General features: G+C 47.0%; 10 protein-coding genes across 10 annotated transcripts; 8 read left to right on the top strand and 2 right to left on the bottom strand.

Annotated features, from left to right (window-relative positions):
• Nucleotides 1–47: 47 nt before the first annotated feature.
• Nucleotides 48–1,137, bottom strand: MED4 (mediator complex subunit 4). The gene is made up of 2 exons (XM_018007163.2): nt 768–1,137; nt 48–683 (listed from the first exon to the last, which is right to left on the bottom strand). Exons 1-2 carry the CDS (start codon nt 1,002–1,004, stop codon nt 135–137), a joined length of 786 nt encoding a protein of 261 aa, XP_017862652.1. The 5' UTR covers nt 1,005–1,137; the 3' UTR covers nt 48–134.
• A 42-nt stretch (nt 1,138–1,179) lies between these two features.
• On the top strand, nt 1,180–9,197 carry hob (bridge-like lipid transfer protein family member hobbit). Its single transcript, XM_018007157.2, has 10 exons — nt 1,180–1,425; nt 1,497–1,623; nt 1,689–2,216; nt 2,279–2,554; nt 2,619–2,762; nt 2,825–4,884; nt 4,942–5,422; nt 5,476–6,514; nt 6,571–8,669; nt 8,734–9,197. Exons 1-10 carry the CDS (start codon nt 1,376–1,378, stop codon nt 8,803–8,805), a joined length of 6,876 nt encoding a protein of 2,291 aa, XP_017862646.1. The 5' UTR covers nt 1,180–1,375; the 3' UTR covers nt 8,806–9,197.
• Nucleotides 8,768–22,510, bottom strand: gry (trafficking protein particle complex subunit 11 gry). The gene is made up of 10 exons (XM_018007159.2): nt 21,495–22,510; nt 21,206–21,436; nt 20,710–21,138; nt 20,247–20,645; nt 19,758–20,180; nt 19,506–19,681; nt 10,529–11,031; nt 9,652–10,476; nt 9,393–9,587; nt 8,768–9,318 (listed from the first exon to the last, which is right to left on the bottom strand). Exons 1-10 carry the CDS (start codon nt 22,244–22,246, stop codon nt 9,292–9,294), a joined length of 3,960 nt encoding a protein of 1,319 aa, XP_017862648.1. The 5' UTR covers nt 22,247–22,510; the 3' UTR covers nt 8,768–9,291.
• LOC108613606 (trypsin beta) lies at nt 11,436–12,338 on the top strand. Its single transcript, XM_018007167.2, has one exon. It carries the CDS (start codon nt 11,474–11,476, stop codon nt 12,254–12,256), a length of 783 nt encoding a protein of 260 aa, XP_017862656.1. The 5' UTR covers nt 11,436–11,473; the 3' UTR covers nt 12,257–12,338.
• On the top strand, nt 12,422–13,711 carry LOC149269166 (uncharacterized). Its single transcript, XM_089467182.1, has one exon. The coding sequence runs from the start codon at nt 12,422–12,424 to the stop codon at nt 13,661–13,663; it is 1,242 nt and encodes a 413-aa protein (XP_089323308.1). The 3' UTR covers nt 13,664–13,711.
• On the top strand, nt 13,976–14,835 carry LOC108613607 (seminase). Its single transcript, XM_018007168.2, has one exon. It carries the CDS (start codon nt 14,025–14,027, stop codon nt 14,787–14,789), a length of 765 nt encoding a protein of 254 aa, XP_017862657.1. The 5' UTR covers nt 13,976–14,024; the 3' UTR covers nt 14,790–14,835.
• Nucleotides 14,893–15,768, top strand: LOC108613603 (trypsin-like). The gene has a single exon (XM_018007162.2). It carries the CDS (start codon nt 14,915–14,917, stop codon nt 15,686–15,688), a length of 774 nt encoding a protein of 257 aa, XP_017862651.2. The 5' UTR covers nt 14,893–14,914; the 3' UTR covers nt 15,689–15,768.
• Nucleotides 15,906–16,951, top strand: LOC108613605 (uncharacterized). The gene has a single exon (XM_018007165.2). The coding sequence runs from the start codon at nt 16,125–16,127 to the stop codon at nt 16,908–16,910; it is 786 nt and encodes a 261-aa protein (XP_017862654.1). The 5' UTR covers nt 15,906–16,124; the 3' UTR covers nt 16,911–16,951.
• On the top strand, nt 17,074–18,293 carry LOC149269165 (trypsin-1). The gene has a single exon (XM_089467189.1). The coding sequence runs from the start codon at nt 17,159–17,161 to the stop codon at nt 17,930–17,932; it is 774 nt and encodes a 257-aa protein (XP_089323315.1). The 5' UTR covers nt 17,074–17,158; the 3' UTR covers nt 17,933–18,293.
• Nucleotides 18,467–19,435, top strand: LOC108612208 (seminase). The gene has a single exon (XM_018005083.2). It carries the CDS (start codon nt 18,595–18,597, stop codon nt 19,384–19,386), a length of 792 nt encoding a protein of 263 aa, XP_017860572.2. The 5' UTR covers nt 18,467–18,594; the 3' UTR covers nt 19,387–19,435.
• Nucleotides 22,511–22,512: the final 2 nt, after the last annotated feature.

Genomic DNA, 22,512 nt, shown 5'->3' with positions numbered 1-22,512 from the left:
ATATCGCGAAAGGATAATTTTTAAATAAATGTTTACCTATGTAGACATTTACATATATAAATATTTTTGTTTTTTAATATTACGTATATATATATAAAACTATCTTAATTGCTACACTATTACTATTTGTGCATCTATTGCGAATCACTTGAACTAGAACTTGAGCTGTCTGTGGACATGACCTCAACATCATCCTGAGCTGAAGATTCTTTGTGTGCACGTGTTTCTAGAGCAACAGAGTTGCCAGATGCTCCCATCATATGCAGTTCACCAAGATTCCAACTGAATTGATTTTGGAATGCGTTTGGTACTTCGTTTCCACTGCCCGCGCTGCTGCCTCCAGTACCGCTCAAATTGCGCTGGGCATCTGACTGAATAGCGCTATTTTGATGCGTGACAAGTCCGCCGTTTATGTTCTGTTCAGATTTACCCAAGAGTCCATTCCGCATTTCAATGTCTGTAGGATATGGCCTTCGAAGATCCCCAATGCACCAAGTCAATGGAGCGCTCACTGCATTTGCTGAACTAATGCGGTGTGCGTATTTTATGAGTTCCTCAGATGACACCGGGCGCTTATTGGCCTGATTAATGCTAGCCAGCTTTTGGCGTGCCTGAAATATGGCTGTGGAGAGTATAAGCTCTGCGTCTTTCAGTGATTTTTGTAGTTTTTGTATTTCACGATCCTATAATGAGATTTTAGTTTTAGATCAGATGTATATCAGTTGTAACAATTAGACCACTGACCAGAGAACAGTGATTAGACTTACATGTATTTCGACTTTAGCACGCAATTTGTCCATTGCTTCCTCCACTTTAGCCTGCTCCTCTGCCAACTCCAACATTTTTCTAAACTCCTCATCTTTGGAAACCAACAAGTCGAGCAAATCCGCCAATTCGGTGCTGGATATTTTTTGATGCGCTTGTTCTATTAGTTCCTTAGATATCATTTCAATATCATCAATTAGCAGCAATAATCGCTCTTTAGTACTTAAATGAAACGACATGTTTTGCTGACTCGAGTAATATTTTTCTTATTATTGTTTTTATATTCTCTACTTTTACATGAAAATGTCGAAAGTATTTGCAAGACCAACTAAAGTATCGATGCCATAAACAAGCTTGGACGATAGCTTGTTATCGATATACTTACATATTGTGCCAAATCTATCCGCTAAATATATTACTTGGTCACACACAAAGTGACATAAACATAAACAGCTGTTTGTTGGGCTAAATCTGCCCAAGCAACAGACGCTAAAATTGGAAGAGCGCAAACGAAAACAAATTAGTTTATCAAAATTTAAGCGATATATTAGTTCCATTTAGATTAGCCTATTAAATATTATGGGCGTGCAATAATACTTAAATTGTGAAAATGTTACAGTTACTAATAGTAGTTTTACTTATTTTTCTCTTTATTTACTGGTAAGTGCAACCGCACCGATGGAAACTCAAAAACAGCTTTAAGTTTATGGTTTTTCTTATTATCTAATTAGGATTTTACCCACGGGCATAAGTTGGTATTTAATAAAACGTTTTCGGGTTAAAGTTCGTATTGGTCGCATTTCGCTTCCCTATTTATCGCTTAAGAATGTCCACATCAGCAAAAGCGGTTTCTCAGTCGTAAGTGCGAGTTAATTATACCGTAATGAAACGCCCCTATAATATGAAATTGCTCATGCTTTCAGCAAATCGAGGAGGTTTGCCTGCGCAGTCGATTCTTCACCACTGAGGTGACCAAGCTGGTGTCGATTTATGTGCGCGACATACGTATCAATAAAGATATACACAGCAATCGGCAGGCTGACGTCAGTGATGGCTTCTATTACGAGCCGCGAAAACAGAAGGCCGAGGGCAGGGCTGTACCCGACTTCCGCGAAAGCAAGGTGCCCGCCAGCATTATAACATTTGCACAATTTATGGCTGTGCATGTGAATAACATATCAGTGGTGTTAATGAATAATGACTTCGATCCGGGTTGGTTTATACATGCCACAGCCAAGGAGCTGCATCTGGATGGAAGCATTGTGCAAAATGCGAGAGTTCTGCTCGTCAATGCAGCGCTGTCTGAGGCGCAGGCTAAGATGTTAAGGCATTGCAATGCTAGGCGACAGTCCTTGGAGAATCTGAATAAAATTCGACCCTGCTTGGGTGAAGTTAGCTTCGATGTAGCACTTGACGCTTCTCTCTTTGCCCACGGACCACTCTCAATGGACGTAAGTGGTGACTGGTATTAAATAAATATGCATTTATATCGACTAATGTACTCTCCTTTTAGACTCTCAGCTTGGTCATTAACAATTGCAAGTCAGTGATACATGGCGGTCTCTACGAGTTCCTTACCGAGGCCAAGCAGCGCACCAATCCTGGTCAAAAGTCGAAAACTTTACAGCAGGCATTTACACCCAGTGCAAGCAGTTATGACAACGACAACTATGAGAGGCTGGCGCCTATTATTCCAAAGAACTTTAACTTCAGCGTTAAGGCAGCAACGTTTTCCGCCGTCAAGGAAAACTCACAAAATGATTTTAGTGCTAAATTACAGCTTTTTACCGTAGGCTAAATTGCACTGCCAATTGCGTTAAATATGGCTGATAACAACTGTTTTTATTGTTTAGATAACGGGCAAATTCAACTCAAAGATTGTGGATGAAAAGACTCTGCTGCCCTCGATGTTGGCCAAGTTGGTTTTTCAACATCTGGACATTGATACCAAATACGAGAAACTGCTATTCGTGGAGCAATTTACTATAGACTCAGTGGTTAGTTAGCTACTCATTACATATGGCTTACTGCATCCTATACACTATTTTCTCTTTTTCAGCTGGAAAAAGACATATTCAATCTATATGTGAAGCTCAAGACATTCCAAATTATTTACAATCATAGCGAGATCTATGATTTTGTAAACAATAATTTTCTGGCTCGACAGCGAGCAAGCAGCAGTCATCAGTTACTGCAGTTGGGCCATAAGCAAATGTCGCTGCCGGATCATTTATGTTTGGACGCACTTACTCCACTAACAACGCCAGCCAAACAGCGTCGTGATGGAGGCATTCTAGAGTGGATTATGCAGCGCATTGTGGTCAAAGGCTGTGCCGAGCTGTGGAACGTTTCGCTGCTCATGAAACTGGAAGATGAACACATAGCCATGAGCGTTAGTCACACGCGTTTTCTGCTCGAGCAGATCGAGGAAAAACGCAGTTCTCTATATCGCAATAAGTTTCTTAATTTGCTGCTCAATCAGCGACAATGGAGCATGGAGCTAATGGTGGAAACGCTGTGGTCTAATCTGGGCAACTCCAACAACGACACAAACAATTTGAAGAAGACGCATTCACCGGGCTCTCCATTCTTCCTGGGCGTCAGCCTAGTCAAGTTGTGCTCCTATGCAAATACCACAAAACTGGACATCTCTGTTCATACGTTCCGCACCGAGTACAGCATGCAATTGGCTGAATTCATTGTGAAGTCGATGTGGTGTGTTAAGCAGTATGGAGGACTAGGCACAAAGCGTGCCAAGCAATCACAACATCGACCTAGCAGCGTAGCTGGAGAGCAGCACAGTGGCATGGCGCTGCGTGTTTCTGTTAAAGTTAAGGATATTACGGCATATTTTGTCAACCATCATAATGTTTACATGCTGCTGAGCTTCTCAGAGATTAATCTGACTCGTGCCCATAATTTCGCAACTCTTAAGCTGGAGGAGTTCCAAATGGCCATCATGCGTTCGATGACTGCGTCCTCGCTGTGTCTCACGGACTTTTCAGATGTGTTTGCCAGTTGCAAAATGATACGGCTGGAGCATCAACCAGCGTTTGAGTGTACGCCCGGCAAGCTGTCGATTTATATACCCGGCAACACCGAGGCCATGTGGAGCTCCAATTTGCACATGCATCTGTTAACTCTTGTGCGGGATATGAAAGACCTCAAGGCAGAGCTAGCCATGCCGCCATCCAGTAGCACAGACAACCAGAAGCCGAAACGTTCGCTGATTATTGAGCTGTCCGCGGAGCGTAGCACTATTTTTGAGTTGAAGCTATCGGAGCGTCATTCAATACAGCTATACGTTGAGAATCTCTTCTTTAGCCACAAGGAGCGCAATATTATCTACGCGGAGAAAGTCTTTGTCAGAATCGATGACCAGCATATCTTTACGGTCAAGGAACTGGACATGCAGTCCCTGTCGCATCTGGAAACGCTTAGCCATGAACGGCTCAACTTTCCAGGATTTGTGCTGCCCACCAACAAGGTGTGGGTAACCACCATTGGTTCCTTCAAGGCGATTTTCCCATATGATCATGATTTTTATGATGCCATCAACAATGAGTGTGTCACCCACTACAAATGGCTGAAGCTGGTGCACAACTACAAGAAGAAGCCGTTTACAGTGAATTCTCCTCTTCCCAGCGATTGGGTGATAAAGATCAAAGAGTTTCTCCTAGAGATCAGTGACGATCCGTTCGAAGTGAAGCTGCGTGATAACTATGTGCTCTTGGTCGACGAATATCTCGAAAGTCTGAAGCGGAAGTCTTTGTTTGACATGAAGATTGCTGAATTGTGCTCGGAACGGTTGCTGGTGCCCGCAGGCACCATCGAAAGTCTCTACGCGAATCTGGTCAAGAAGAACTCAGAGATCTACATACAACGCTCTAAGAAAATACGGGAAAGTGGGCCAGTGCGCACACGCCTGCTCGCTTGGATCATGACCGATGTGGAAATCTTGGCCATGGCGGATACCTCAATACACGGCTACGACAATGTGACGCGTACCATGCGCGAGATCGACTCGGAAAGTCCGTGGCCAGAGGAGGGACTGCAATTTTCCACGCTGTGGTGCCGTGGCGTAAACATCAGCTGCTCCGAATGGAAATTTATGCTGCGGTAAGTTTGGATATCTATATGAAATCAACCGATTATATATATATTTATCGCACGCAGAGACTTTCCTCAACCCATGTTCTATGTGAAGAGCATGCGGCTCTATGGCAGCCTTTGCGGAGCAGAGCAGATGCCCTCAAAGCGTGCAAAGCGAGACGTCTTCGTCGAGGTGGGCGAGCCCTTCCAAACGGATGTGGTGCAACGTAGCATGCCAACGATTAAATTCTATCACGATTTCGACTGCGAGCTGGAGAGCTGTAGCTATGCTTTTGGCCCCTGCTGGGAACCCGTGATGGCCCAATGTAATTTAAGCTTTGAGAAGATTTCAGCACCATCCAAGGATCCAAGTCCACCTCTTCCGTTTTGGGATAAGATGCGTTTACTGCTTCATGGTCGCCTAACCCTGATTGCCAAACAGTTCACGGTGCTTCTGCACGCTTCGCTCGATCCTTACAACACAACTGAGGAAATGGAGCTGACATGGAACAATTGTGGTATTGTCTGGACAAATGCAAAGATTATGTTCAAGGGCGAGCTCAATGTAAGTGTGTGGATGGAGTCTTTTAGAGAGTCCTATAACACCAATTCTCTTAGGTGACGGTGCGAACTGCGTCTCGCTATGACGATTGTCGACTGCTGCATTTTCCTAACCTGAAGCTGACTTTCAAGCTGAACTGGATTTGTCTGGCCAATCCCAACGATCATCATGCTGTCATGCCCTGTGCACCCGACAAGCTACCGGAATATTCCAGCAACCAGGTGCATGATTCATTTCGGGCTTTCCGCTCGCTCAACCTCAATATCTGGGCATCGTTCGAGACGAAGCCCAAGGTGGCTGAAGAAATGGAAATCGATATACCCAGCTTGGTGCTGTACGGTAGCACGCTGCGCTGGTTTGAGAGTCTGAAGCTCATTCTGTCAGGCGTCACGCGGCCCACACGACGTGGTCCAGTCTTTAACAATGTGCGCCCACGCAAGAAGCAGCTAAGCCGGCACTACAAGAAGGCCAATCTGCAGATGTGTCTGCATAAGTTCCAGGTGCTCTACTGGATGTCCCATGCCCTGCACAAGGGCTTCCAGCTGAACGGACGTCGTGTATCCTTCAGCTCCGAGTACTGTCTGACGTTGAATACCATTGATGATGGTCTGATACATAGGCCACGTGCAGATTGGTCCACGGTGTATATGAACTGCGAACTGAATGATGCGGAGATCTGGCTGAAGAGCATAGTTACAGAAAAAATGGACAGCAGCTCTGAGAATTTGGCCAGTGCTGCCGATGCTTTTAAGATTGTGCGTTTCTACTTTCTGAGCGTGGCCAAGGTGTCCTATGGCAGGGAGGCACTGATGCCCATAGCGGCCAGCAATGCGGAAGAAGACGCAAAAGCCAAGAGCACAACGCCCACACATAAGCTGGTGGTATACGATCTAAAGGGCGCTTGGACCAAAAGCAATCGGGATGTGGCATTCGCTCTATTTGACTCCTTTATGAAATCGCAAAAGCTGAAGAACAATTTATCCACAGAGGCTGTCAAAAGCTATCGCAAGGAGGCGGCGAATTCGGCTATGTTGAAGCACAAGCGAAGCGATAGCACCATCACTCTGGCCAGCACCAGCACCGAGGTGTTGCCAAGTAGGTTTCCAAGTGATTTCCATGAAAATCTGTTAATGTATATCCTTTCCTTGCAGTTGCCAATGCGAATACCGCGCTGAAAAAGGCACCGGGTCAGATTCATGCCACCGCCATGCTGCAACAGCTTATCGCGGAGGCGGATCACAAGTTCAATGTGTACAGCGATGATCACAGTACACAATCGAGGGAACTGCAGCTGCAGGGATTGCAGGCCTGTTCCGCGCAGGATATTATACACGAAAACTGGTCCATCAGTCTAGTCAACTCTCAGGTATTACTTAAAGGCTGTGAGACATCGGGATATGTAATCATCAGTGCTGCCAAGGCAGAAATATTGCAACGCGAGCATCGACCCGTGTGGCGGGATCGTTCGCTCATCTCGAAGACGACGTGGAAGGGATTGCTAGAGTGCATGCAGTACTATGCAACAGTCAGTGCCGGCGACAACGACTCGCTATTGGAGAAGGAGATCATGTGGCTTACCGTCGACAATATACAGGACAAAGATGAGACGGTGATTAATAATCACCTGCCCGAGGACATCTCGCATCTGGTGGGCAGTGGACGTAGTGTGGGTGGCGTTGTTTCCGAAACCGTGGGTGCCTTCCTTAGCGACAACTCTGGACAGGCACAGCCGGTGCAGCTGCAGCGCATCGTGTCCAAATGTAAATGCGAATTCTTCTACGTAAGCTACGGCGATGCCATCGATCCGAATAACATTATTGAAGTGCCGCCGCCACCATCTGAGGAAACCTTGTCACCGTGGGAGAAGCAGGATGATCCCGTGGATGCCTTTACACTGATGCATCATGACCTGGACGTGTGCACCAATTCCCTACAGTACGCTATGATCTTGGATATAGTCAACAATTTACTGCTCTACGTGGAGCCGCAGCGCAAGCAGGCGGCTGAGAAGTTAACCCGCATGCGCTTCCAGCTGCAGCTGCACTCCACGGAGGATCAGAAACGGCCTATCCAGCAGAAGCAGACAGTCATACGCAGCTTGCTGATGAAGATACGCTCACTGGAGAAGGACATACACCTAATCAGCAAGGAGCGCATCGAGGAGGGCGACACGCTAGAGCTACGCGCTGAGTTTGAGCGAGTGCAGAAGCAGATTCGCGAGAGCAAGGAGGAGTTGAACACTTTCAGCGAGGAGCTGGACATGATGCTGCTGTGCTACAAGGAGACCCAGCTGTCCCAGCTCAGCAAAATCTCCAACGTGCGCTCGGACAAGTCAGTGACAATGGTGCGAGCCAACGAGATCTGCTTTAAGCGTGCCCAGTGGAGACTTACCGAAACCGATGGCCAGATTGGCATTGCAGATTTGGTGCTGAGTGCTTTCCTTTACACGAAAAAATCCAAGAGCGATGATTCCGTCGAGCATCTGCTGGAGCTGGGAAATATCCGAATGGAGAATCTGCTGCCGCGTGAAATATATCGTGACGTTCTGCTCGCTACGGAAATACAGAAAGACATGCCCGTGGATACGCATAAGCGTGTGCTACGCATCTTTTGCCGCGAGAAGCCGCCGGTTGGCGGCATTTCCGTAAAGGACCACTTTGAGATCAATGTGGCGCCCATTACCATAGCGATCACCAAGAAGTTCTACAGCACCATGTTGAAGTTCTGTTTCCCGGATCGCGATGCTTCCGAAACGGAGGTCAGCGATGAGCTGGATGACAATGCGTCCACCAGCTCAGCATCTACAACGAATTTACAGTCCAAGTCTGCATTATCGTCCAAACGTGTTGCCAAGAGCAAGAAGAGTGCCAAGGACTCCGAGTTCTATGTGAAAATCGAAAAGGACGATGTCGAAAAGATGAAGGAGCGCGCAGAGAAAAACAAACTCTTCATATATATCAAGATACCCGAGGTGCCGGTGCGTGTCAGCTACAAGGGCAACAAGGAAAAGAATCTGGAGGACATTACCGACTATTCGCTAGTGATACCCACGCTGGAGTATCACAATGTCACCTGGACCTGGCTGGATCTCTTGCTGGCCATGAAGTCCGTCAGCAGGCGCGTCATTCTCTCGCAAGCAATCAAGCAGAAGCTGCAAATCCATCGACGCCAGCCGGTGCTGTCGGCAGGTGAGCGTGCCACGCCCCAAGAAGAGGATAAAGCCAAAATGCTATTTGGCAATCGTTTGCTGGTAACTTGACATTAGCTGAAAACTAGAAATTGTGAACTGTTATTAATCCATGTTTATGTTGCAGAGCGAGAATCGAAACCAAAGAAAAAGCGGCGGCGTTTTCAAATTTCAATCAAGCGGCAAGAGAACAGATTAATGCCTTTATTCAAATCATATTTATTTATACATATATATATATATATTGATATATATCTAAATATGTATGTATATGCATATCGTATTACGTTTGGGAGACCCGATACAGGCCCGGCCAGGCCAGGCTAGGCCAGGGCACTTGTGATCAAAATATCGCAAGCCCTTTCAATTTATTTTTACAAACATACACACACACGCATACACTACAAATACAATCACAAGACACACATGCACACACCCGCAGCAGAAGTATTACGCTATATAAATCTATAAATATAAATAATGCATGTGTGTTTGTCTGTCTGTCTGCCTGTTTAACTATTATAATTAATTTTGTTGTATACTTCTTTTGTTTAACTTTAGCAAATAAACAGAGAGAAAATCTAGAATCAATTGAATTTTTAGTTTCGCTTTTTACATACAACAATGATATAGTAATAGAGGACTTTAAAACACTTAAATTAGCTAAATATGCACAGGATAACATTTACTTGGTCAGCTGCTTCAGCGGTGGCTGAAATGAAATTCAAGTTCATGTTGAGGCCAATATTTTGGATGACTATATATTCATATATAGGGTTTACTCACCAGCACAAAGACGCGCTTGGGTAGAGCTCGCTGCACCAGCTCGTCGAGCAGCGCATTTTGGCTGTCATGCTTTTGAGGATCAGCCTTGGTGTTGTACTCCAGCGTGAGGACGGGCAGCTCCTGCCAGGCCACCTGCAGCGGATACAGATTGTAGACCAGCTCTTTCTCATCATACGCCATTATCGAGACATCCAGCTGTGGTAGAAATCACATTGAATACCCTCAAAGAAATGTGAAGTGGACTGTGCTGCTAACTCACCTGCTTGTGGCCGGAGCATATAAAGTTATCAGATTTGCTAATAGACAACGTGGCTATCAGATGCAGGACGTGCATTGTTGGGTTCTTGAGCACCACCTTGAAGGCCATCGGCATTTTGACAAACATCTTCTCCTCGATGGTGCAGTATATGTTCAACGGCGGCTCCGCTATATCAAGGCCACTTATGATAAATTTAGATTCGTTCTCCTCCTTGCCGCCTGCTCGACGCCAGCGTATGCAGAAGACGCCAAAGCGAGGTATCGTTGGTGCTCCTGCTCCTGCATCCAAGGTATAGACGCCTTTGATGAAACCGCGACAATGGCCCGTAGCCTGCACCGCTTCCAGTGCCTTGTTGTACACGACGCGCATGCTCTTGTGCGCCTCCTGCCCACTGGCAGGCAGCGTAGTGCCTTCGTCCGTGCCCGCAACGGTTAGCTTGCCATCATCGGAATGCAGGGAGTTGCTCAAGGCGCCCACTGTGGATAGCTGCAGAGCATTGGGGTTATTATTGATGATGGTCATCGATGTGGGTATCTTGCCCAGGAGACTCTTGCTCATAAAATTACTCTGGGCAACATTTGGCGCCTGGGGCGGCGCATCTCCAGCTTGGCCGGCTGCAAGCTGTGTCTTCTGCTGGCGACTCACAAACTTATTGCTCACACTCTCCTCGGACTTGGAGCGCTCCAAATCCCGTGCAGTCGTCCAATCCTGCAGCGTGGCATTCGTGCGCAGCACGATGACGCTCTCCAGCTGATCCCCAGCCCTGTATTTGTTGGTATACTTCTTCCGCTTAAAGCTGTAGTTCGATTGCACTAAATTGTGATCCTGCAGAGAAAAGTTAACACGCTGCAACACTCTTTGGGGCTCGTTCACTTACACATATAAAGAAGCTGTCCAATATCTCCACCTCGTCCACGGCCACCACCTCCGTATTGGCGCGCAGCAAAAAGTTCTCCCCCCGATAGACCTGACTCAATGGACGACGGTTGAGTGTGTAGAACCGGGCATTGAACTTAAAGTCGCCGGCACAGCGCACGGTCAGGGTATCCTCCCGGGACTTGCGCAGCCTCGTCTCGTCCAGATACTCGATTTGCACGGGCGATATGACCGCCAGGCTGTTGGTGACCAGCTGGTTCACATGCTCGGGCGTTGTATCCGTGCTGGTGGGCGTGGTGCTGTGACCAGCTCCGCCACCACTTGCACTTCGATCCACATCCAGCGTATAGCTGAGTCTCTGCTGCAGCTTGATCTCTGCCTCCACCAGGCTGAATATGTAGTAAGTGGCGGTGTTGCTGCCATGGGCAGACAGTTCACCCACATCCACCTGGATCTGGGCGTGCAGCTTTTGCCGATTCGATGAAACATCCGTGGTGAGGAAGACTGTAAGAAAAGAAGAAGAAGATTATAATTACAGGAAACCCCTTATTTGAATGAATTGTTAATCAAAATATATAAATAAAATAAAAATCAATATTTAATAGTTAATAAAAAATATAGTAAATAAAAAAATCTATAATAAATAATAATAGACAAATTTTATTTAATTTATAGATAAACAGTATACCCCTTTAGCAATTTTTCAATGGGTACATAAAACTCAATAGTCGATGGTGTAGCTGGCCAAGTTCAATGGTGTTGTATGTAAACAGCGGGCACAGGTGTTTTACCTGCAGCTGTAATGTGAACACGATGTTGGGTAAGGTAAGTAACGCAGCCTCTCGACCTTTTCATATGGTTTTCCCAGCCACACCAAGTCCATATAAAGGGCGGATAGGTGCGTCGCGTGCGACAGTTGATTCATAGCCTTCGTTACAAGCTGAAGATGCATATTGTCTTGGTGCTGCTTCTATTGGAGAGCTGCTGGGCTCTTAGGCCGACGGCAGCTGAGCGCAGGCGTGAACCACGCGTGGTGGGCGGGCAACGCATCGAGGTGAATTCGCAGCCGCATATGGTGAATATCAGACATCGTGGCGGCTTTCAGTGCGGTGGATCTTTGGTGACTCCACGCTGCGTCTTGACCGCCGCCCACTGCCTGCAGTCGAAGCAGCACAGACCGTCGGATTACGTGGTGCGTGGCGGCGTGACCTATTTGACAGATATGAGCAATGGACGCGCCGTGAATCGTATTCTGATGCCCCGTGGCTATAATTTAACCACTTTTGACCAGGATGTGGCACTGCTGCAGCTGCAGAATCCACTGCACGGTGAGCACATTGAGCCCATCCAGCTGGCCAGGCAGCCGCCGCGTCCGGGCAGCTATGTGCGTGTCTCAGGCTGGGGACTGACCGATGAGCGTTCACTCCAGCTGCCCAATCAGCTGCACAGTGTGCAGGTGAAGGTGCTGCCCCGCCTCAAGTGCCAGCAGCTCTATCAGGGCTACAGGAATATAACGGATAGCATGTACTGCGCCTCGGTGGCTGGCTATAAGGACGCGTGCAATGCGGACTCCGGCGGGCCGGCGGTCGACATGGATGGCCAGCTGGCGGGCATCGTCTCCTGGGGCAAGGCCAATCGCTGTGCCCACGAGGACAGTCCAGGTGTGTACACAAGCGTGGCGCACCTATACGACTGGATAGTCCACAATATGCTCAGATATTGCCACTGATATCTGTTCGAGTTTTAGGATTACGCCTTTAAGTATTACAACGAATGAGTATAAAAATAAAGTAGAAGCTTTGCAGCCATCAGCCCTGATTGTTTTACTTTTATATGTTGTTGTTTTCAACATAGGCGTTTCATACATTGTGTTAGAGTAGCGGATCGCGTCATCATGCGCGCAAGACACAAGGCCCATCTGGCTCAATCAACCCGTTGCAAAGCCAAACTCTCTTTTCTTATCCAACTATTTACACAGTTGTACGGCCCGTTTGGCGTGTGCTGTTGGCCAGGGCATAAAAGACGGGCCAAGGTAAATTCGCGTACATTTCACATCGAGATGCGGTTGCGCTGGTTATACTTGGTCTTTATTCTGCTGCTGCTGGATCGACTAGCGGCGGCACAGCGTCGTAGCCGCAATCAGAGAAACCGCAATACAGGGCTTGCCCGTGCCAGGAATCAGATCGAGCCTCGAATCGCCAGTAATACGGACACTGCATCCATTAGACGTAACCGTCTTCAGCCTCGCATCGTCAACAACAGCAATGGCAGCGGCAACGGCAATTGGAATCCCCTCAACAATCGCCGAAGGAGAGCGAACCGCTGGAGAAGATTGAATAATAGCAATAGAAATAGAAGGAATCGTTTAAACAGGAGGAGCCGTGCAAACCGAAGGAACCGGGCAAACAGAAGGAATCGGAATAGAGCTTCAGCTCGCATTGTTGGCGGTGGCAGGGCGCGGATTTTAGGCGGCCCCACTGCATCCATAGCCACGATGCCATATCTGGTGCAAATACATCGTGGGGAAAGCTTGTGCGGCGGCTCATTGATTAGGCCCGAATGGGTCCTGACTGCCGCCCACTGCGTATCGGGCATTGATGCCTCCGAATTTTATGTAGTCGGCGGCACATCCACGATGAATGGAACGGATGGCGTAGGACGCACTGTCACCTTCACCAGCGTGGCGCCCCTCTACACCAGAAAAGGCTTGAATATGGATGCCGCACTGATGAAGCTAAACGAGACGATGACGGGCACGAATATTAGAACCATTGCATTGGGTCAGCGAGTGCCACGACCGGGCACAAGGGTGAGAATCGGTGGATGGGGCGCCACCAGGGAGGGCGGCACTTCGGTCACACAACTAAGATCGGTTCAGCTGATAGTGGTCAAGCAGAGCGCTTGCCGACTGGCCTATCAAGGAGCGACGACCACCATAACTAAAAGGATGTTCTGTGCACAGGCCAGGGGCAGAGATTCCTGCAGCGGCGACTCGGGCGGCGGTGCCGTGCAAAACAATAGGCTGATGGGCATTGTCTCCTTCGGCACGGGCTGTGCCAGACCTGAATATCCCGGTGTCTATACCCGAGTGGGCAACTTGCGTAGATGGATTAACAGAATCATTTCAAGTAATTAAATTGAACAAGGAAATATATCTGTACATACAGACGGCGTTTTGAGATAACTTTTCCATTAAGTTTCCTCACTTTGTACAGTTTCCGTCTTTAAGAGTAATAGAAAGAGAGTATAGAGTCTAAAATGCTGTTAGCTCTTCGAGTAGAGAACACTCAACACTCTTAAGTAATCCACTCTATAGCTAATAACATTATTTAAAGTCAACAATGAGCAGCCGCCCTATGGGTGGAAACAATTGTGCAAATGTTGATATATGTTTCAGATTTCGGATTCCAGATTTGTTGATAGCGCAGCCCAAAAGGTATAAAAGCACTTGGCCCACTGCCTCAAATGTAGTTGGTTAGTTCCTCCTTATATAGAACATGATTGGATCACAGTTTTTGCCACTGCTCTTGGCCAGTGTTTGGTCGCTCGAGGCAAATCACACATCATCAGACATCCAGCCTCGCATCATTGGCGGCTACGTCTCAGACATAAGGGATCTCAAGTATCTGGTGCAAGTGTCGTCGGCTAAAGAGATTTGTGGCGGCTCGCTGATCACCACACGATGGGTCATCACTGCTGCTCATTGTGTGGACAGAGTGCGCATAGCTGAGTTGCGAGTCTATGGCGGCACATCGGAGCAGGGTGCTCAAAACGCCATTCAGCGCTTGATCGATCTGATCGTGATACACCCGAAATTCAACAGTAAGACAATGAACATGGACGTGGCCGCCTTGTATCTCAACGAGGACATGAGTGGTGGGCAAGTGGACACGATTGCATTGGCCACTCGGCCAGTGCCACCAGGCCGCCTGGTCAAAGTCTCCGGCTGGGGTGCGGTCAATCCCAAATCCTCGGAAACGGCACGCCATGTACACAGTGTCATCATGCCCGTCTGGTCGCATGCAGCCTGCCGAGCGGCCTACCGTGGCAAGCAATTCATCAGCCGTAACATGATCTGCGCAGCGAAGCCTTATAAAAGGGACTCCTGTGACGGTGACTCCGGCGGCCCGATGGTCTACCAAGGTGAGCTGGTTGGCATAGTCTCCTTTGGTTTCCAATGCGCCAGTCGCTTGCCTGGCGTCTACACCAACGTACCAACGATAAGAAGATGGTTTATGGCCACCATGGCAGAGTATTCCTAACTTTTAGCTGGTTGCATTCTAGACATAATAAATTAGTTCAAGATTACGCTTATCACCAGTCAATTAGCTGGGGAATGTCTGTCTGTTGGCTATATAAGCGCTCATTTCGTGCGTGCTTTAGGAAAATGTGGCTAAAACTCGTAACCTGGCTAACGTTGCTCCAGCTGCTAGCTGGCGCGCCTAGCCAGCAGGACAAAATCTTTGGTGGACAAACGGAGACGATTCGGAATTATCCATTTATGGTGAATTTGCGACGAGGTCCGTATTTTAGATGTGGCGGCGCTCTCATTGCGCCTAGCTGTGTGGTCACAGCCGCTCATTGTCTGGAGGGTCATCCGCAATATGTCGAGGACTTATACGTACATGCCCAGCAAGACTGCCTAAGTGATTCAAGTCCAGAAGCGCATGTCCGTCAAGCCTGGTTTGCTTGTGTAGCTCCACAGTATAATGGATATACATTCGATGCGGATGTGGCAATCATCAAGCTGCGTCAGCCGTTCTACACAGCGGGCAATGTGAGCACCGTTCCCATTGACTTCAACGACCTGCCGGAAGGGGCGAATCTAAGGATTCTTGGCTGGGGCATGACCGGTAGTGGGGGTCAGAATTGGGGGCAATGCCTGCAAACAGCCAACGTCAGCCTGGTGAGGCGAGACCAATGCCAACGCCAGATGAACTCGTATGGCCCAATAACGAATAATATGCTCTGTGCTCTGGGTCCAAATGCTACCGATGCCTGCCAAGGCGATTCCGGAAGTCCCATTCTGTATGCTGGTCGCCCTGTGGGTGTAGTATCCTGGGGTGAGGGATGTGGCAGCGGGCTACCTGGCGTCTACACACGCTTTGGCAGCTCAGCAATGTCGTGGTTCCTTAAAAGGTTCATGGATACACACTGCTAGTATAAGTTCTGATCTATCGAAATAATTTACATTAAAACCTACTATTTCTCTAGCTCCAATTGAGTTAGTTGCGATTGCAATCGTAATTATCTCATTGTAAAGATCGCACAAAAAGATTGCATTATCTAGATGGAATCCATTGACTGGAGCAAAAATCCCTATAGTCCGTCATCTGGCCCGTTTTCGCATGACAACTGCAACTGTTGCTCGAAGAACCGTGATCAAAGTTTTTATACCCGCAGCCTTTGCCCAACCATGGTCTGTAGCTGCGAAGGCGATTCGGGTGACCCAGCCGTCTATGAACTATTCTGGCGTTTAAACAAGTGTCAAAACATTTAGGATTTAGCTTTAAGCAAATTTTCTTACAACAAAAAAAAAAAAAAAAACATTTTCAAATGTGGATGACAATTTTCCATTTAGTGCGTGATTTTGGAATATGTGGCTAAAACTCATAACATGGCTAACGTTGCTCCAGCTATTAGCTGGCGCACTTAGCCAGGAGCTCAAAATCTTTGGTGGAGTAACGGAGCCTGTTCGGAACTACCCATTTCTGGTGAATTTGCGACGAGGTCCGAAATTTAAATGCGGCGGTGTTCTCATTGCGCCCAGCTGTGTGGTCACAGCCGCACATTGTCTGGAAGATAGTGTGCAAAATGTCGATGATTTATATGTAAATGCCCAACAAGACTGCCTAAATGATTCAATTCCAGATTCGAATGTACGTCAGGCCTGGTATGCTTGTATATCTCCAGAATATAAGCCAATGAATTTCGATGCGGATCTGGCAGTCATCAAGCTGCGTCAGCCATTTAACACGTCAGATATTATAAACACCGTTGCCGTTGATTTCAACGATCCGCCGGAAGATGCACGTATGAGAATTGTTGGCTGGGGCATGACCAACAACGAGGTTCAAAATTGGGGGCAATGCTTGCAATCAGCCGATGTCAGTCTGGTGCGGCGAGATCAATGCAATCGCCTGATGAGCTTTATAAGTCCAATAACGAAAAATATGTTCTGTGCTTTGGGTGAAAATAAGATTGATGCCTGCCGTGGCGATTCCGGAAGTCCCATTCTGTATGGAGGTCGTGTTGTGGGTGTAGTATCCTGGGGCAAAGACTGTGGCAGCGGGCTACCTGGCGTCTACACACGCTTTAGCAGTTCATCAATGATGTGGTTCCTTCAAAGCTTCATAGAGACAAACTGCTTGGACAAGATCTGAATTTTTAAAGTATTTTACATTAAAAAACTATTATTTTTCTATGAGTTTGCCTTTGAATTGATTTAAGCGAGAACTTCTATTGCTATTGCAATCGTAATTATCTTATTGTAAAGAGCGCACAATAAGTTGGCATTGTCCAGGTGGAATCCATTGAAAAATTTCGACGCATATCAATTTATATTGTTATGGTGTATTCAATAGAATGATCTGAAAGTGAAGTGGTGCACTCTGCACACACTGTTCAGTTGATGTCTGAGTCTGGACACGCCATGTGTTGGCTAGAGTTATGTTGGTTGTTCTGGTTGCTGCACGCTGCCGATGGACAAAGGATTATTGGTGGCCAGGAGACAGGCATCAGTCAGGTGCCGTATTTGGTGTATATGCGGCAAGGCGGCAGCTTTATCTGTGGTGGTTCCCTGCTCACGCCTAGCTTTGTGCTAAGTGCTGCACATTGTGTCTATGGCGCCAGGGAGCAAGATTACACTGTACATGCGGGCGCCAGTCGACTGGCGCAAAAGGCACCCGTGATCCGTAATATTGCTCGATTTCACATTGCTTCAACCTACTCCCCTAGCAACTTCGATATGGATGTGGCTATGCTGCAGCTGGAGCTGCCTGTGCCGCTCACAGCTGGTCAAGTGGCCACGATTACACCCTGCCAATCAGCAGCGGTAGCTAATAACTACGTTCGGATTAGCGGCTGGGGTGTGGAATATGAGAGCAGTCGCAAGCCAGCGGCCCAGGTGCGCACAGCTGTCATCCGTGTACTTCCCTATGTAGAGTGCCAACAGGCTTACGCTGGCCAGGCACAGCTCACTGATTCCATGATTTGTGCCGGTGTGCGTGGCATAAAGGACTCCTGCTCCGGCGACTCGGGTGGTCCATTGGTCTATCGCGGTGAGGTCTGCGGCATTGTTTCCTGGGGATTCGGTTGTGGGCGCGCTGCCTATCCGGGCGTCTACACCAATGTGGCCAGCACGCGTGTAAAACGTTTTATAGATCAAACACTGAGAAAGCTTTAGGTTTAAAGCCGCTCCTGATAAGATGTTAATGATCCGTGAAGGATCTACATGAATATTTCAATGATCACACTTATCACTGGAGAGTTATTAACCAATTTTCCAACTGCTCTTATTAAGCTTATTGAAAACATATATGTATGTCAACTATGATAATTTTAAAATAGTAAACATTATTAAAGAAATAACCAGTAATAGGCATTATGCGATGTTTTGGCTGAATGGTGATCCAAAATAAGAAACATCTATAATTGAGTAGAGTTAACTAATTTACAGAGTGCAATGAAATATATAATTATACCAAGGTCAAAAACCATTTGAACAATAAAACATATGTACATTCAAAAATATATGAAACCCATTTAGATACGTTTATCTGGCTAGATATTTAATGGCTTTGTTACACTTTCGATGGGCTGCGCATGATAGAACAACAAAATGGTTTATTAAAAATAATTATTATTTGAACAATAAAACAATGTTACAATTATATTTCCTCAAAAAGCGCCCGTATATAAAATGGCATGCAAACAAACGCGCGAGCCGACTCGGATCTGGAAACAGTTAGTGCTCAGCTCTTAACTCTTTCGACTCTATTTGAACAAGTGATCTGCTGGCAAATATTTACGCTATGAGCGTAGACGTCTGTTCTTGCTGAGAAACCAATGCGACTGCTGTCGCTGCGGCTGCCACTGCCACTGCCACTGCTGTTCCTGCTCCTGCCCATGTTCCTGCTTCGGATAGCCACTGGCAAGGCCGCCAATGATGTTGGCGCACGCATTGTGGGCGGCATACCGGTGGATATAAGGAGTGTGCCCTACCTGATCAATCTGCGCATTTCCGGCAATTTCATTTGTGGCGGCGCTTTGGTTACGCCCACTCATGTGGTGACGGCAGCACACTGTGTAAAAGGCGTGTCTGCGAGCAGGCTACAAGTGGTGGGCGGTGCGACACTGTTGACGGATGCAACAGGTGTGCGAAGGAGCGTGGCCAAAGTTTTTACACCCAAAGCCTTTAATACACGCACCCTGCACTCGGATGTGGCTGTGCTAAAGCTGAAATCACCGCTGGAAGGCAACAACATTGCGACCATTCCATTATGCAACTCCAGCTGGCAACCAGGTGAACTGATAAAGGTCTCCGGCTGGGGTAAAACGACCGAGGGCAGTAAACGAGTCTCCCAGCACGTCCGCAGCGTGGACGTGCCACTAGTCTCACGGAAGAGCTGCATCAGCCAATACAAAATGCGAGGCACCATCAGCTCAACCATGTTCTGCGCCTCACTGCCGGGCATTAAGGATGCCTGTGAAGGCGACTCTGGTGGCCCGGCAGTCTATCAGAATCAACTGTGTGGCATTGTCTCTTGGGGCATGGGCTGTGGCAGACGCAACTATCCTGGCGTTTATACAAGTGTCAAAAGTGTTAGGAGTTTTATCGACAAGGCTTTAAGCAAATAGGCTAACCAAAAAAATTAAACTAAACAATAAATGTGAATGATCAAACGAATCACCAACTATGCCAATCTATATCGACTTATCAGACAATTGCGCAATAATTTAATTCATGTTGCACTTACCGCTATTGCGCAGCTCCTGTGGAACGCTAATGTGCACGCCCACATTTTGTAGATAAACATTATAGGGATTGCTAATGGTAGTCACCACTGGATAGTATTCATTGACCAGCATTGTTGTCGTGGTCGGAGTATCGCTCAATACATGGCCAAGGTTTGTTTGAGTACTCAAATGGAAGCTGCAATGGAAGTTCAACGGAGCGTTAAATGAAGGCTGCATACAAATGCTTATGGCTTCCGGTTTTTGTGACCTACGTGGGCGCAATATAGCAAATAGGGTTTATCGTCATATTATCATCCAGATCGCGACTGCGCGTGTGATGCCGAAATGGTTTGCGTGCATAGTTTGCGCTGCACGTGAGCAATGCGCCAATTTGTTCGGTGCCCATAAGCGCTTCCAGCCGCGCGATGCGCAGTTGTGTATTCTCATTAAACTGATGCGCCTCCGTGCTGCAAATGAGCTGGTAATAATAGCCAGGCTCTAATCGCATATTCTTCTCAAATGTCTTTGGCTCTATGTGCTCCGATTCGAGAGGCTGCTGATGGGTACGCAACTGCAGCAGACTGGGAAAGCATAAATACTTTAGCGCTTCCAGTTTGTAGCTTATTTGAGGATTACTGGCATCGGCAAGCAGAACTTGAAAGCTGCGAATGCGCAACGGCACGTCGGTAAGAACGCTGCGAGAAAAAAAATGGGTAATACAATAAGCATATTTGTATGAATATATAATCTTTTTAACTGACCGCACTATTAGATTTAGCTGCAGCACATCGCTATTGTTTAGTTGAACCTGTTGGAATGTAGCGCAGAGCTCCAGCACACCACTGACTTTATCTAAATCAATTTGAATCGGTGATTTCACGCTTGCCAGCGCGTTACTCCACAGCGCTTGCACTTCAGGCGTCATTTGAGTTTGTGGTATAGGCGGCACACTTTGAAACACTTGCCAAAGATTCTCTAGCAGCAGTACGCGCTCTTTCTGCTCACCATGATGGCGCAGAGACAGTGCTTCAATGCTGCAAGAAATGTAATCAGCCACTGAGGCGGAGAGCAGCGCACAGCGTAGAGTCTTTAGCAGCACATCACTAAAAATGGTCGTCCATTTCTCCTGACGGTAGTCGGGCAACATAAGAGAGTACAGACTGAAAGTGAAACAGATCATGGATTAAGCTTAACTTTTAATAAATCTATTAGGCAGTCACTTACGTTAATGCCTTGGCGTGATCGCCACTGCGTAAATACTCTTCGGCCATGTCAATGGCCAGTTTCTTACGGAATCTCAAGCACTTGTAGATCTTAAACTGTGCCATTGCCTGACTGAGAAGCGATATGATTGCCGATGAATGATTAAAGTTGCGCTCCTGCTCCACGAGTTGCACATTTGCCTGCTGTTCGGCAACAGGATCTCCCGTCTTAATTGCACGTGTACCAAAGAACTCGGTGTACAAGCTCTGATTTGGCGTCACATTCGTTGTGCTCGATCCTAAGAGCGTGGCACTGGCCTGTTGAGCGGCTTCACGTCGCTTTATCACATATTCGGCGGCCTTCTGGTAATAAATACCTGGATGCTGCGTCTGCAACGCAGGCAAACCATTCTTGATTGCCTCACAGAAGAGCTCCGCGAAGACTGAATGTCTGCAAAAGGATTTGGATAGCAAATTATGTCTTCATCCTTAAGCTAATATATATATGCCCAGCTTACTGCGTACTTAGCCAGGCGTGATGCTCAAAGGCTAAATCCTTGAAACCCAAACAGTTTTTATACTTATCAACGTGAATAATAAACTGATTGATGGAATCCCTTGGTGTTTTTAACTTAAACATAAGCCGGCACATTTTATAGTTGAGAAAGCCAGCAATTGTTTTGATCTCCATGCAATTAGTATCTGTGATCCGTATTTCATCTAAGTTACCGTAAGCCTGAAAATAGTGTCTATAACCACAGTATTTGTTATTGACTGGATATTAGTATTTAAGCATTTTTAACTTACTTTTGTGCCGTGCTAAAGTCCTGACGCATCTCAGCCACAAAACCCAGCTTAAATTGATGGCGTATCTTGAGTGTTGTATGGGCAGCAGAAAGCTGATCGCGATGAGTACGTATACGTTTCGACATGAGTGCATAATAGGACTGAGCCATATCCAAGAACGCGGACTCTAGGCGCATCGTGTATCCCATTAGATGCTCCGTGTGGGGCAATATGAACAGCATTTTGCTCGTAATTCCGCACGCGGTAGTTAGACTAGCGGCACGCTCAGCTGCCAGCATATCCTCGCCTGCCGGCAGTGGCGCTGATTTCTGGAGCAACACCAAGCACAGCCTTGTATTACGTTCTTGCAAAGCATTCTTAAGGCCCTGAACAATAGCTGCACACTGCACTTGCTTCTCTGTCCATTGGCTGTCGTTCCATTCGATGTCTTGGAAGAGCACCACCACGGATGGCAATACATGCAAATGCTTCAACATCCAGTTACGCTTAAGTATTCCTTTCGGATGGTACCACTCGTATGAAGCGCGCTTTGGCTTAGCAACCGGAAACTCATAGTTGGGAGGTAGTAGTTTATATTGCACGGCAGCCCGATCCCTGTCCCGATCCGCTGGCTTCCGTTGAAGGGTTCCGCTGAATGCATCCCAAATTGATTTGTGAACGCTTTGGTTCGCGATATCCAATCCACAGAAACCTATTAGCGGTTGTGGTATTACGAGCAGCTCTGAAGGCAGAGTTGTGCCATCAATCGTCATAGTTTAGTATGTGTAATAGATATAATTTGCTTCCCCGCACACTGCTGGCAAACTCTGTTTCAAGGCCTATCGTTGGTTGTTAACTGGGAGTGAATTTTGCGTATTCAATGTCTTCGCCGCATTAGGCACACGTAATACAACAATTTGTGCGTACAACAAAGCTGTTTTGGACAAAAAATCCAGCAAATTTTACGGTATTAAATGTAAATAAACGCCGCCCCAGAAAATGCAGTTTTCAATCAGCTGTAGTTGTACGTAAGCTTATA

This window comes from Drosophila arizonae, chromosome 4, assembly GCF_054131065.1.
Source record: "Drosophila arizonae isolate 15081-1271.41 chromosome 4, UAZ_ARI_1.0, whole genome shotgun sequence".
NCBI classification, from domain to species: Eukaryota; Metazoa; Arthropoda; class Insecta; order Diptera; family Drosophilidae; genus Drosophila; species Drosophila arizonae.
This window is presented reverse-complemented; position numbering and strand designations above follow the sequence as displayed.